Source organism: Macrobrachium nipponense, chromosome 21 (assembly GCF_015104395.2).
Source record: "Macrobrachium nipponense isolate FS-2020 chromosome 21, ASM1510439v2, whole genome shotgun sequence".
NCBI lineage: Eukaryota > Metazoa > Arthropoda > Malacostraca > Decapoda > Palaemonidae > Macrobrachium > Macrobrachium nipponense.
The window spans coordinates 53,212,341-53,226,243 of NC_087212.1; the positions used below are offsets into that span (position 1 = coordinate 53,212,341).

At 36.7% G+C, this 13,903-nt stretch overlaps 1 protein-coding gene across 1 annotated transcript in view; it reads left to right on the forward strand.

The window, feature by feature from the left end:
* Nucleotides 1-13,903, forward strand: part of LOC135197478 (G-protein coupled receptor GRL101-like) — a 367,490-nt gene that overhangs the window by 236,582 nt on the left and 117,005 nt on the right. The window contains exon 13 of the mRNA XM_064224543.1: nucleotides 4,201-4,315. Within this exon, the coding sequence (XP_064080613.1) occupies nucleotides 4,201-4,315 (115 nt within the window). The remainder of the gene's footprint in view (nucleotides 1-4,200; nucleotides 4,316-13,903) is intronic.

A 13,903-nucleotide genomic window follows, 5' to 3' on the forward strand; every position in this document is an offset into this window, starting at 1 on the left:
TGTCATTTTGCTACCGTCACATATTTCTTCATTTTTCACAATATAAATTCTTCTCATACCACCTAATGATTTTACCGTGTAAACAGGACGTCTCTACAGCTTAAAGCTCTTAAATTTAACGCTTGACATTCACGACAATCCTCTTAAGTATTAGAAACTTGGCTAACATAGCGATTCCAAGTTTCTTCTCAGTTATTCACACAAGCACTTTCAAAATTTGACTGTTCGTCTGTTCATTCAACATCGTCTTTCTTCTATCTTCCATATTCAGCAAATCGTGAGAATAGTCATGCGTCAACTCTCAAATTTATCTGTTATTTTGAGGTCCCTTTACTCATTAACTTAAATTGCATTTACATCTTTGTGGAACAACTTAATCCACCTTGAGTCTGTTCATCCATCCTGCCCGCCCCAACGCCCACTTTTTTTTTTTTTTATCACGCCGCTTCTAAAATTCCTTGTACCACCACTCACTGTCGGTTCCATCTTCCTACCCTTTTAAAACAGCAAACGACCCATGTTTATTCAAAAACTGCATCTTGAAATGTTTTATCCTTCATTTTATCCTTACAGTCTCCTCACTTCCCTCTTATCACCATTGCTCGTCTTGATTACTCTTACAGTACATTTCCACCCATCCTCTGAAACTTTTTGGGTTCCGTAATTTTATTTTCAACCAAATAATTACCATCTACGGCCCACTCTCTCTTCTCACTAAAACATCCATCTGCTCTGTACTGAGACATAATCCAATAAGCTCTTTTTCTCACCATTTTTGTCTTTCACCATTTTTCCAATTAAACTGTATTCTTCTTGATTTTTAATGTTATACTTCAGCAACTTGTATTCACGAAAATGTAAGCAAAAACTTAGATAGGTAGCGATGACTACTGGTATACGAAAGTATAAAGTTGTCTGAGGGTGAAAGTGACAGAAGGCTCTTAAGAGCAGTGTCGCATATTGATGATGATGATGATGATGAGTTGGTCTTGAAATGTAGCATATATGATTATCGAGATATACTGTGTTAGCATTTGCTTTGCACTACTTTGAAGGACTCGATAATTTTTATGAATTGTAAGCTATTATTAAAGAAAAAAAATCCCGTATCTCCCTCTGAAAAAGCACTGACTAATAATCATGCTTACTGCTTCATCGTAGATGCAGAGAAATAAAGTTTCGTCCTTACCGCTAGATAGAAGCCATTATTATTCATAAACAGTTCCACTAGCATTATTTACATTAGCTGTTCAATTATCAACAAGACACATTCACCTGGGGCATCAGTCAGTGCTCTCTCTTTGATCAGCAATTTCCTAACTCATAAGGAAGGAATAATTAGGTCACGTCCCCTACTTTCTTTCATATTCACAAGTTTGAACACTGTATATCTACAAAGCCCATTCTTCTTTGATGTGAGACCAACTTGTATAGCAACGCCATTTCGTCAATGTTTAATAAATTTTCGACCTGCCCCCTTACAATGTTGAAGGGTGGGATTGCTATAATGTATTTGTTTTATTCATTAACGACACGTGTAAATCAGCACTCGCTGCTACCAAGACAGTGTCGTCATAAAAGAATTTTTTTTTGGTGGGGGCGGGTGGGCGGGTTGTAATGTAATAGTGAAAACTGAAATACTATTGTAATAGGTTAGAGACGTATCTTTTGCCTTTTTCATATGCCGTCCTTTTTCATTATGGGTCATCTTTTTAAAGGGATGGCGATGTTGTTCTCATGTTACTGAGTTCAGTATAACTTTTTATTGGTAGTGTTTAGAAACTACGTTCGCATTATTTGCAGGTTCATTGTCTCGTCACACACTATGAGTGCTCCCCTGTACATATTAAAGAATTTACTGTAAATATTATCCGTGATACATTTTCATCCATTTCGCTTATACTTTCGCATCATTCATGTTAACTTTTTCTTGTCATAATTTTATTGCGGTAAGCTTAAAATAACTTTACCCATCAGTTGTTTGTTTCCTTGTTTTTACTCTCCCTCTGTGATTTCACATTTACTTAGATCCTTTAATTTTTCTTTTCAAAATGGCGCAAGAGTTTGACTTTAAACAGAGGTTATGTGTACCCGGGTATGTTCTCTTTCTCTTTTCCATGTACCTTGGAAATTTGTGTTTAATTGCCTTCTGACGTCATTTGAATGTTTTATTTTACATTGTATTTTCTGTTTTAACCTTATAGAATTATTTCATTATCTCAGTAACCTGCTTTATCTAGATCTCCGCTTTAGCAGTTTGCAGTTATCAGCTCCGTACTTGTAACATTTCTTCTGCTCTGTGGCACTGTCCACATACCATTTCAATGTTCGCTCTCGGTTTTTCGCGATGTGTCAATGTGACTCCTCAAGCACCGAAGCATCAAGCACTTTTAACCTTTCGCTAGGAAAAGCTTCAAGAAACCGTCTGCATGAATTAGCTTTTCTTCTCGGGACTGCTGGAGCGTCAGTGGCGCCGTTTGACAAAACTCTTCCTTCCTTGAGGCCTGTTCAAGAGTGCTGTCCTTTCCGTTTGTCGATCAGGGAACTGGATGAAACAGCTTTAACGCATATTAAATCGGTTTAACTTTGACCCAATTTCGTGTGGTTCCCCGCATCTTCATTAATATTTTATGCTTTTAGTTTACTGCACTCAGTATTCAATCACTTCTCGTTAGTCATTTAATATTACCAAATGAATCCCGAAAGCCACAAGCACGCCATTAAGTTGAGACAATGGATTACGAAACTCGTGTGTATTGGAACGTGTAGGTTGGGTATTTTATTGTAGAATCAATGGTAAGTTATTAAAGAGCATTGAGGCCCGCTATGGACCTATGGACTCAGCTAAGCAGATACCAATGTTTCTTTATATGTAAGGGTTTCAAAAATCAGATCATCAGAGTGAAGTTAACACTTGCGTCAAAGGATTAACGTTGTGACAAAAGTAACTCCGTCGAAAGTTAAATTGCAATTCGTTGTTACCTACTACTGTTTCTGGGAAATGCTCTATTCATCAGATCAACTATGATGTTGGTATTATATTTGGAGAAAATTTACATGCTGATTCTGGCTATGCCAATAATACTATATGAAAGTACCATTATGAATGGCTGTTCTCTACAACTTTTGATTACACGTTTCAAATGCACGTATTGTTGTGAGCACTGTTTTTCTGTTGGGCAGTTTTTTGGGAGACGGAAATGCTGGGCCTTTGGCGAGTTGTTTCTGAATTTTTTCTTGATGTCTTTATGTTAGATTTGTCATTTTATTTACTTACCAACGAATTTTTGTCATAAAAAGTATAGAAAGTGTTTATTTCAATAATCATAGTTTTTGTAAGTGCTAGAAGATTGCAAGCAAATTTTCTATCTTCATTTTTTTATGGGTTCTGTAACAGTGAGTCTACCAGTACTGGTGACTATTTTTTTCTGTAAATTCTTGAAGCCTTTTGTTATCGTTTGTATTTTATTTTTTACAAGATTTTAGGAACAATTGTTGTTTGCGATTGTATTTTTAAATCTTTCCTCGTGTGCATTATTGCTATACTGCTTTACCCCTTACAATTAAAGTTACTATTTACTGATGAAACCGTAATGAAGAATGAATATTTCTTCACTGTTCAAAGACAACATTTTCAGTAATGTGTTTAACGATTATTTATGAAACTACGATGATGCTACGTTAAAGTGTTCAGCAGATCCGTTGGTATTAATGATAATTTTATAAAGGAAATTATTTCAGTGAAAATTGAACTTGTTTTGTCATTGGTTTCCATCTCTAATAAATGGCAGTATAATTTGAATATAAAATTCCATCGCGTGTGCTCTCTCTCTCTCTCTCTCTCTCTCTCTCTCTCTCTCTCTCTCTCTCTCTCTCTCTCTCTCTCGAATTTCCCTTTTTCCGTCATTACATCCAGCGACTTTATCTTGATTACTTCTTAAATAGAACTAATCAAACACATATCTTGCATTCCAACTGCTACCATTCCTTAATGAGATTGGAATTAAGTATTTTGTTTCGTTCGTAATGAAGGGTTACGCTAAGGTCCTCGGGTATATTTGATCACAAGCCTCCCAGCAACTTCGGCTGGTAGCAACGAGGAGCTCTGTGTTCAATAATGACTGAAATCCATTTCCTTTTGAGGCAGAAATTTATGCCCACATCATCCTTGTTCCATGTTCTTTTGTTCTGTTATTCCAGCCTTTTCCTGTTCGTCAGCTGCGCCAGAGTGCGAGTGCCGAGACATCAGCATCAGCTGCTTCCAGAGAGGACTCACCCGTGTGCCAGGTGACATTGAGCCTCAAATATCTCGCTTGTGAGTATTCCCCTTGCGTCTCTCTTCCCCTGTGATGTTTGTGTGGCTTTACCTGTCCTCCCGCCCCTACCCCCACCCTTCTCTAAAAGCAAGATATAAGCGATGCTGTTTACTTCCTTTTAGTGCATTATTATTTTTTTTTCTTTCAGGTGTAAGATCGGGAAGTCTTCATTATTTTATTCAAAATTTTTCCTGAAGTTTTACCTAACCGTGTTTTTTTATGCAGGTGTGGTTTATACAGTTGCTTTTCGGTTAGGTCCTCAATAGGCTTTCTTAAACATAAAATTTACATTTCAGAAATTATACTGGAAATTGTCATATTAACAATGAAGACGAATACGTTGCTTGCTTCTTCTGTTGAAATGCTTTACAATTATCAATTTATATAAAGATGTCGATCATGTTATATCTTCTGATATGCTCTCTCTCTCTCTCTCTCTCTCTGTGTGTGTGTGTGTGTGTGTGTGTGTGTGTGTTATATACGTTCGGCGTCGTTCGCTACGGTTATTGTGGCATCAGTTCATAGAATTCATGGAATCAAATTATTGTGAGATGTGGCAGCTTAAAGCTGTAAAATCCTCAGGCGTAGTGTATGGTATCCGGTAAACAAATGTTTATTATGAGTTAGGAAGTGGAACGGCATGATATTTTTATACAGAGCATTCACAGTTGGTTATTATCACTTTAATGATGATCGCAAACATTTGTCTTCATTTAAGATTCCATTTTGAATGACATATGGTGAGATGAGGAAATGATGATGTCTTTTGCAACGCCATTTTCACCTGAGTTGTAATGTATGTTCCATGCGGTTCTTTGAGAAACGTTTTCTTGAACAATACGCAATGCGGTGCCTTAGAATTCGAGCGCTGTGGGAGACGTTCATTCTCATGTTGCAGAGAAAGAGGTTGAGATGTTGTAATGAGCTTGGCCGAGTTGCTTGCTTGTAAAGACATTTACGTAGATCACATAAATAAAAGTTGTACTCGGCGGAATAACGCCGAACTTATATGACAGAGAGAGAGAGAGAGAGAGAGAGAGAGAGAGAGAGAGAGAGAGAGAGAGAGAGAGAGAACATATATTAAGCTATAACATGATCGACATCTTTATATAAATTGTTAATAATAAAGCATTTTAACAGAAGAAGCAAACAAAATATTCGTCTTCATTGTGAATATGACAATTTCTAGTATATTCTCTGATTTTTTTTTAAGTAAGCCAGCATTTTTTAACATTTGAAGACGTACTTACGTTTAGCCAGTCATTTGGATTCCATGAACTTAACAATTACTTCATCTCGATTTATATAGTTACTCGGTATATTACAACGGACCTTTCTTTCAATAAGTAATGAACCTGAAAACATTTTTATTTAAAGTCTGTTACTGTAACAAAATGGCTACACATTATTTGTCTGGCTTCTCAACACCTACTCTGTGACAGTTATAGCATAGAAAGACGGGAATAGTTTTTGTGTAAATTAGTTTTAACACCTAAAAACTCATGTTTTATGTTTGTTACTTGTTGCTTGTAAGACAAGTCTGATGAGTTTAGATGCGAGATGGCGACCCGTTGTTTGCGACAAGTTAGGTGCAAAAGAACATAGAATAGAGGGGTAATCTCCTATTGTTATCATCTTTATTTTTTGTGCAGAATGGGAACCTCTAACATTATTCGTTAAATTTTAAACAGTGTTTAATTCATCTAACATTAGGTTCACTGTGGTGGACTTTAATGTGGATTTGCATGTAGGATTTATTTAGCATTCTGGTTATTTAGTATTATTTTATGACGGATATAAAAAAAAGAGGCAGATTCCTGCATTATGGGTAACTAAAATTGTGTCCTAGAATTTGATATATAAAGACTCCGACAATGCGGATTACAGTATTTCGGTAACAGTGCTAATCGGATTAGCGAAATTTTGATTTCTAATTGCTTTTTGTATTTTATTCTGTCATGTTTTTTTTCGAGTGAAGCCCACTTTCGTAACAATTCTCTTAGTATCACAGTGGCATAAGATATTTTGGGGAAAAATTAAAATTGCCTCAACAAACTCAAGTAATCCGTCATCTGTGATGTTGTATAAGAATTTTTATGATTACCTCGTAGATTAACACACGCGCCCCAGCAATTTTTTGGGAAAATGTGTTATAAATCGAACAGTACTTAATGATTGTGAACACTGGTTGCCTTCATTTCTGGGGACCCATGTGATATGTGTTTAGGGGCGATTTCACAATGTAAGGGGTGGTATATGGTATACGATTTAATTTTGGTTGGCAAGAGCAAATCAAACGCAGATGCTCTCGTACATCCCAGTCGTATTTCCCGAAATACCATTGCTTCTTCAACGTTCCAGTGGCACAGCTTATTCTCACCTTTCTCATTGGGCACCAGGTAAGCTGTGAAGTTTGTAAGTCGTCCCAACTCGGGAATTCCTTCCATATCTAGAGTCCGTCCTGGGCAAGTCGTGCGTTTCTTCAGCAATTTAGGAAAAGCTCACCGATTTGCTAGGCTTGTTGAGAGCTTTCGGGACCTCTAATTTTTGGTAGGTTTCAGCGTTTGTAGCCCTAATGCTAAACCACGTTGGTCTTATGACCGCAATGGCATATATTTTCTTATTAAATTATTTTATTTCTGTTTGACTTTACATGTATGCAAATGCAATCGTCCTCAAGTCTTATTTAAACATAACTGGGATTGTTTGTCACAACAGACAAACTTTTGATGACCATGAAAATTTCTGCGTTGTTACAAAAGCCAAAAGGTCATGAATTGACCTAGCAAGCTGCCAAAAAGTGGAATAAAATTCTAAACATAAGACCAATGATAATTAACAATTCATGTTCTATTTCGTTTGAAATGTCCATCATAGTCTTTGTAGCAAGCAAAATAACGCTACCCTAAACAATGAAGAGGTTAAGACGAAGATGGTGAAGGAGAGAATATCACGACTCAACCATGTATGTAGAAATGCCTTGCAGTTACTTTTGTTGCATATAATTTAGATATTTAGATTTACAGGAAATGCACCAGCTAGATGACAAAGAAAATAAAAGAAAATCTGTTATCCTTACTTTAATTTCCCGGATCAAGGCTCCAGAGGAAATGAAGAAAAGAAAGGTTACTACAAACATTTAACGACTTCCATTCCATAAAAAAAAAAAAAAAAGTTCTTTGCATTATCCTCGCCTGAGACAGGTAAAAACATAAGACAGAAAAATTTAAAAGTATAGTAGGTACGTGGTACAGTATAGGCGACGTATCCTTTCATACATAAAATCGTACGCAAAGAGTTAGTAAGGAATATATTATTATAATATATATATATATATATATATATATATATATATATATATATATAGATATAGATATATATATATATAAATAACTTGATTACGAAGTATATAAAACGTGATGCTATGTATAAATAAAGTTCTTGGCTTTTTCGCCTTTCAATTTTCCTCCGTGGCATCACCTTTTAGTATAATATTATATATATATTATATATATATATATATTATATATATATATATATATATATATAAATAACTTCATCACGAAATATGTAAAACGTGATGCTAATGTATAAATAAAGGTAATGCCACGGAGGAAAATGAAAAGACGAGAAATGCCGAGATCTTTGAGTCTACACGACCCTTTACTTGAACATACGAGTAATGTTTTGATATTCACAGATGATAAGCCACAAGTAAAGCGTAATATATAATTCACTATACCTCGAGAATAACTTACAACAAAGGGGAATTATAATTGATAAGAGCTTTGTCTCCGGCAGGATTCGAACTTCTGTCTTCTTTAGATACAACGATAGAAGGTGACTATTACAAAACTCCCCCTTGGCTGTAAGTTATTCCTGAGGTATAGTGAACTTGATGATAAACGATATTTGTTGCTTAATATTTTGTGATTATAATATATATATATATATATATATATATATATATACATATATGTATATTATATATATATATATATATATATATATATATATATATATATATCTTGGGAGTAGACCCTCTTTTAAACAAGTCTTGTTGAAAAGGATTGCTGCATCAGCTCCATTAATTTTGTAATAAGTTTTTCTCTATTTTCCTTATTAAGGATTTCTCATGTTGCTGAAACTGGCAAGCAACGTGCCAAAGGGGATCGTCAAATCCAGTGTGGTCATATTGAATTATTTTTTATTACTGCTATATACATCATATTACTGCTACAAGTTTCTTTCCTCCTCTATCTCTCTCTCGTCTCTCTCTCTCTCTGACGTTTCGCCCAGATCTGCCAGGGCATGGTCACAGCGATGGTTTCTGGAGGACTGAATCTTAGTGATGAGTCCTTCGCTATATATCATGGTCGTGCGGGCGCTCACGGATGCTCCTGCACAAATGGTACATGGAGGACGGAGAGAATAAAGAGAATCCCCCCTCCGAGGAAATACGTATTTTCTACAAGTCCTTCATGCACCACGGTTACAAAGAAGATTAGAGATGCCTTAAGAAGATTGTAGAAGAGAATGTCAGCCCCGTGGAGGAAGGTAAGAGGCTCTCTCTTATAATCTATTATAAGAACAGGAGAACAAGGGACCTGATTATGAGAAATAACCCCACCCCGCCTGAAGGAGATCCCCTGAAGCAGAATAACGTCGTCTACCGGTACACATGCCCTATCCAAGGATGTCCTGGAGTTTATAACGGTATGACAACGTTACGACTGTCTAAGAGGATCTCCTGTCACGCCCAGAACGGTGCCATAAAACACCACGCCCTCACCGCCCACCAACAGCACGTCGTGCGAGAGGACATCATAAAAAACACAAAGATAATTGGAAGAGCCCCGATCAGCGACGCCTACGCCTCCTTGAGGCGTTATTCATCCTTCCTTAATACGACACAGGAACCCCTCCTGCTGCCCACCTGTGTAAGAAAAACCCAGAACCCCCCCCCCCCCCCCCCCACTCCAGACGAGAACACCAGCGCCCAGGACGGGACCAATATCGAAGAGGTTGGTAGAAATACCAGGAGTTACGTCACCACGGTCGCAGCCAATGAATAAAACCCGGCTGCCAGGCAAAACACACCTTGAGAAGATCAACGCGCCCGCCTCGAGAGTTTCCGACGCCTGGCCGCCAGCCAATGAAAAGTCGAGCACCCTCCGGGTCCTGCAGGAGCATCCGTGAGCGCCCGCACGACCATGATATATAGCAAGGACTCACCACTAAGATAATTACGGGCTGCTCTGTGAGCAAAGAGCCCGTGCTGGCACAAGGCCAGCTTAATCTTAAACAACACAACACTAAAGATTTTACGGGCTGCTCTGTGAGCAAGAGCCCGTGCTGACACAAGGTCAGCTAAATCAAAAACAACAACAACACTAAGATTTTATACACTTTGCTCTACGAGCAAGAGCCCGTGCTGGTACAAGGCCAGCTTAATCTTAAACAACAACAACCACTAAGATTCAGTCCTCCAGCAACCATCGCTGTGACCATGCCCTGGCAGATCTGGGCGAAACGTCAGAGAGAGAGAGAGAGAGAGAGAGAAAGAAACTTGTAGCAGTAATATATGTATATAGCAGTAATAAAGATAATTCAATATGACTACACTGGATTTGACGATCCCCTTTGGCACGTTGCTTGCCAGTTTCAGCAACATTGAGAAATCCTTAATAAGGAAAATAGAGAACACTCTATACAAAATTAATGGAGCTGATGCAGCAATCCTTTTCAACAAGACATATATATATATATATATATATATATATATATATATATATATATATATATATATATACATATATATATATATATATACATATATATATATATATATATATATATATATATATATATATATAATTATTATTCATTATGTCTCTTACGTCGGGTACCTTGTCTAGTGATACTAAGTTAGTGTAAAATCATGGTAATAAGTAATATCCAAATCATTTTGGAAAGTATTTAATATTGACACCAAAGCTCAAATCCTGTTGCGTATAAATCCTCCACCAAATTCCCTAATGGCAGGCTCTTTCCGTTTCGCGGAAGCTCCTTCTAGCATTAAATCGTATCATACAGTGGGTACCCATATGTTACTAGGGATGGAGAGGACCGATTTAAAGGCAATTCTACTGATACTACTCATGACTCGATGAGATGTTCGTGTTTGTTTACAAGAGTATGATTCTGCAATATTGCCAATTAGAGAGAGAGAGAGAGAGAGAGAGAGAGAGAGAGAGAGAGATAGCTAATATATAATTTAAACACAAAATAAGATGCTGTGTTGGCATCTGCATATGTGAAAGTGTGGTGTGAAAAGGTAGGTAATGTGGATGTTTGACACTTTGTGAAACAAAGCTGAAATGTCTTTGTTCAGGGATGTGAAAGACAGAATGGTTGTTTTTATGATATCAGAAAGATCTAGGATCTGTGTAACATCGCTTGTATTGTAAGGAACACTTTGTAAGGAGCGAAAGGATACAAATAAGTAAGATTGAGTCTTATAAGAGTAAGGCTAGGAGTGGAGGCAAGGGTGTGATCGTGATTGCTCACGGGTTACGAATCGAAAACAATGAACGAGAAAGAGAACGCGTCCGAGAGTTATTAATCTGGGCCTGGATGGTTTAATGAAAGTGAAAAGGTAATTGTGATCCTTGATTTAAAAACAGATGTCGAGAAACGGATGGTGTTGTTGGTAGGGGTGGAGTTTCTGGAGTAAATGAGAATGGAAAGGGTGTCGTGGAAATGTGTTTAGAAAGTGGTTGGTTGTTAGAAAGATAATTTTTTTCCTCGGAAAATTTTCATTAAGAATGTTTCAAAAAATGAAGATTACGATAATGAGTTTTTTTTAGATTATACTTGAATACATGGTAGATATATGAGCAACTGTTAGATGAAATGTTGAAAAGAATGCTAAAATACGTAAAAGTTCAATTAAAACATAAAAGCTGAAGTAAAAGAAGAGACGAAAGTGTGCATGTGACTGTAATTAAGAAACTAAGTTTGACAAAAATGAGAAAACAGATAAGAACAGGCTGTGATTAAACATTCGGAGGTGGTTGGAGTAGGTGAATTGTGTGAAAGACGAGGCTGTGGTGAAAGAGTCATTGTGGAGTATTTCATGTCTTAACGGAGTAGGATGGGGGAATGAAAACTGAAAGTGGTGCCATAAAAAAGTAAAATTTTAGCTGAAAGAAAGCAGAATTTTCGAAGTGCGTGACAGAAGAGAAGATCATAGAGAGTATAAACGTGAGAGAGGAAGAGGAAGCAAGCAACAAGGCGTGATCGACATCCAGCTTACTCGGGACGCGCTAAAGCTTTTCCCCTCATGCACAAGTTGTAAACAATCTATTCCTAACTTAACGTGAAGTGGTATTCGTAATCAATACTCATCCTTAGTACTACTCATACTAACAACAAGAATCGCATAAAAAGGACACAAATCAAACACTTTCATATATTTTCTGTTTTAAGTGTAAAACATTAAATAATTGAACAGTAACATAGCCGCCAAAATCGGTACAACAAATAAATTTAGACGTGCTAAAATCTACGGTCAGATAGAACGTTGTTTCACCAATGAAAATTAAATTTATAAGAAATCATTTTCCTGTTCTTTTTACCATACGCGTTATTTATATTTTACATTTTTATTTTACTAAATAAATCATAAATATCCTATCGAAAAATTCTTTATCTTTCGGTCGACGCGAATACCTTTTTAGGCTCTTCCATAAGGCTTTCCTCTCCCCGTCCCAAACAACAACTACAACTACAACTACAACTACAACAAAGTATAGTTTGTAGGGTTACTACCTGAGTAAGCGAAAATGGTGAAGAGTAACAAGTTGTTGTACGTGAAGGTACCTCAGAATAAAAGTGTAAAACGAGAGATGTATGGAAGAAAATGTAGTCCTGTATCAGTGGAATATGTGTTTCGAATACTGTTGAAATGTAGAGGTTGAAATAGTCCGAGCAATTACGAGACGCGAAGTATTTTGTGTTTGTTTTGGGGGAGAGGGGGATACATGAGCGCGCCAGCGGGTTAAGAACTTTTCATTTTATCTGCCGTAAGTCGATGGCCAGAAAGGATTGCAGCATTATCAAATACGAATTCTTGCCACAAGTAACAATAAGAAAAAAAAAAGATGTGGAAACATCTATATTAAGGAACTATATCACATTCAGACTCACGAAACAGTCCCATGGGAATAATTTTTGAATGACGGAAATAATTTATCTGTCCTGTTTACAAACCTGAATATGTCTACGTACCAACATGAGGAGAAATTGTGATGTTTATTACTTCTCCGTGAGCCACTGTCGATCCTTATACCATATTACTCCCATTTGTGAATAGTGATTTGTTTTCGTCAGCTTTGTGTATGATTTCATCTTATTCTTCAAAGGATCGTAACTGCATATAAGTTGGGATCGTTATACTTTGTTCTGTCCATATTTTCCGCCCACAGTCATTGCGTTGTACCTTAAAAGGCACAGGCTCTAGAGTTTATAACATTCTATAATAGAAAACAAACTTCCTAGGGTTGCTTCCCTTTCAACATTGATGTGTAGCTTTTCAAATGTCACAAAGTGAGAAATTATTTCCTGTTAACCTTATCTCTTCTGCCATCAACTCCTATTGACTCGTGGAATCTCTTTCACCGAGATATAAAAGTTAACGTTATCTGCAATGCTAGAGTGAAAAATGGATAATTAAAGATTACCTTGAACATGGAGATTTACTTTATCTCATACGGAATTATCGTCTCTCTCTCTCTCTCTCTCTCTCTCTCTCTCTCTCTCTCTCTCTCTCTCTCTCTCTCCTCGGGGTATTGCAGAGTAACATAGTTTCATGTAATAACTGTAGTTGTATGTAAAAGTTTGTTGCCCTTGGATGGAAACATGGCAGTTGGATTATTTTTACGTGGAAACACACACTCTCTCTCTCTTCACTATTGTTTAGTTCAGATCTAGATGCTCTTCATGCCTTTTCCATTTTCCTTGTGTCAAAGGCATAGTCCTTTTTATCATTTCATTTTCCAGGAGAGAAAGTTATGGTAAAAGTCTTGTTATTTTTATTGGACACTTGTCGGAATTATAAATTTGGGGCTGAAGCAATGCTCGCACCATTATTGTTATTCTTCAAACTTCTTGCATCCTTCCAGAAATTGTTGCCCAATACATTTTTGACGGAATGTGGTAAATTTATTTACTGTCAATTTATTTACTGGTAAATTTAATTACTCGTTATTAGGTAATGGTATTCCAATTTGTTCCGGAATACTATGGAGTGGCGGATGATTTTACAAACTTTAATATTTTAAAGTTTCTGAATCTGGTAACCTTACAGGTTAAAAGAAATTCACTTTTGCTCAAAGTGTTTATTCTCTAAATAATTTTTTTATTTAAATATTTTATGTAATTCATAAGAGATTTCAAAACATCTCGTTTTGGCGATCCACTGGACATGTGTACGTCAACTTTTGAAAACTGTTTCGATATGTGTGTGTGTGTGTTTGTGTGTTATGTGTTTGTGCGGGGGGAAGGGGAGGTTTCGAGGTGCGTGG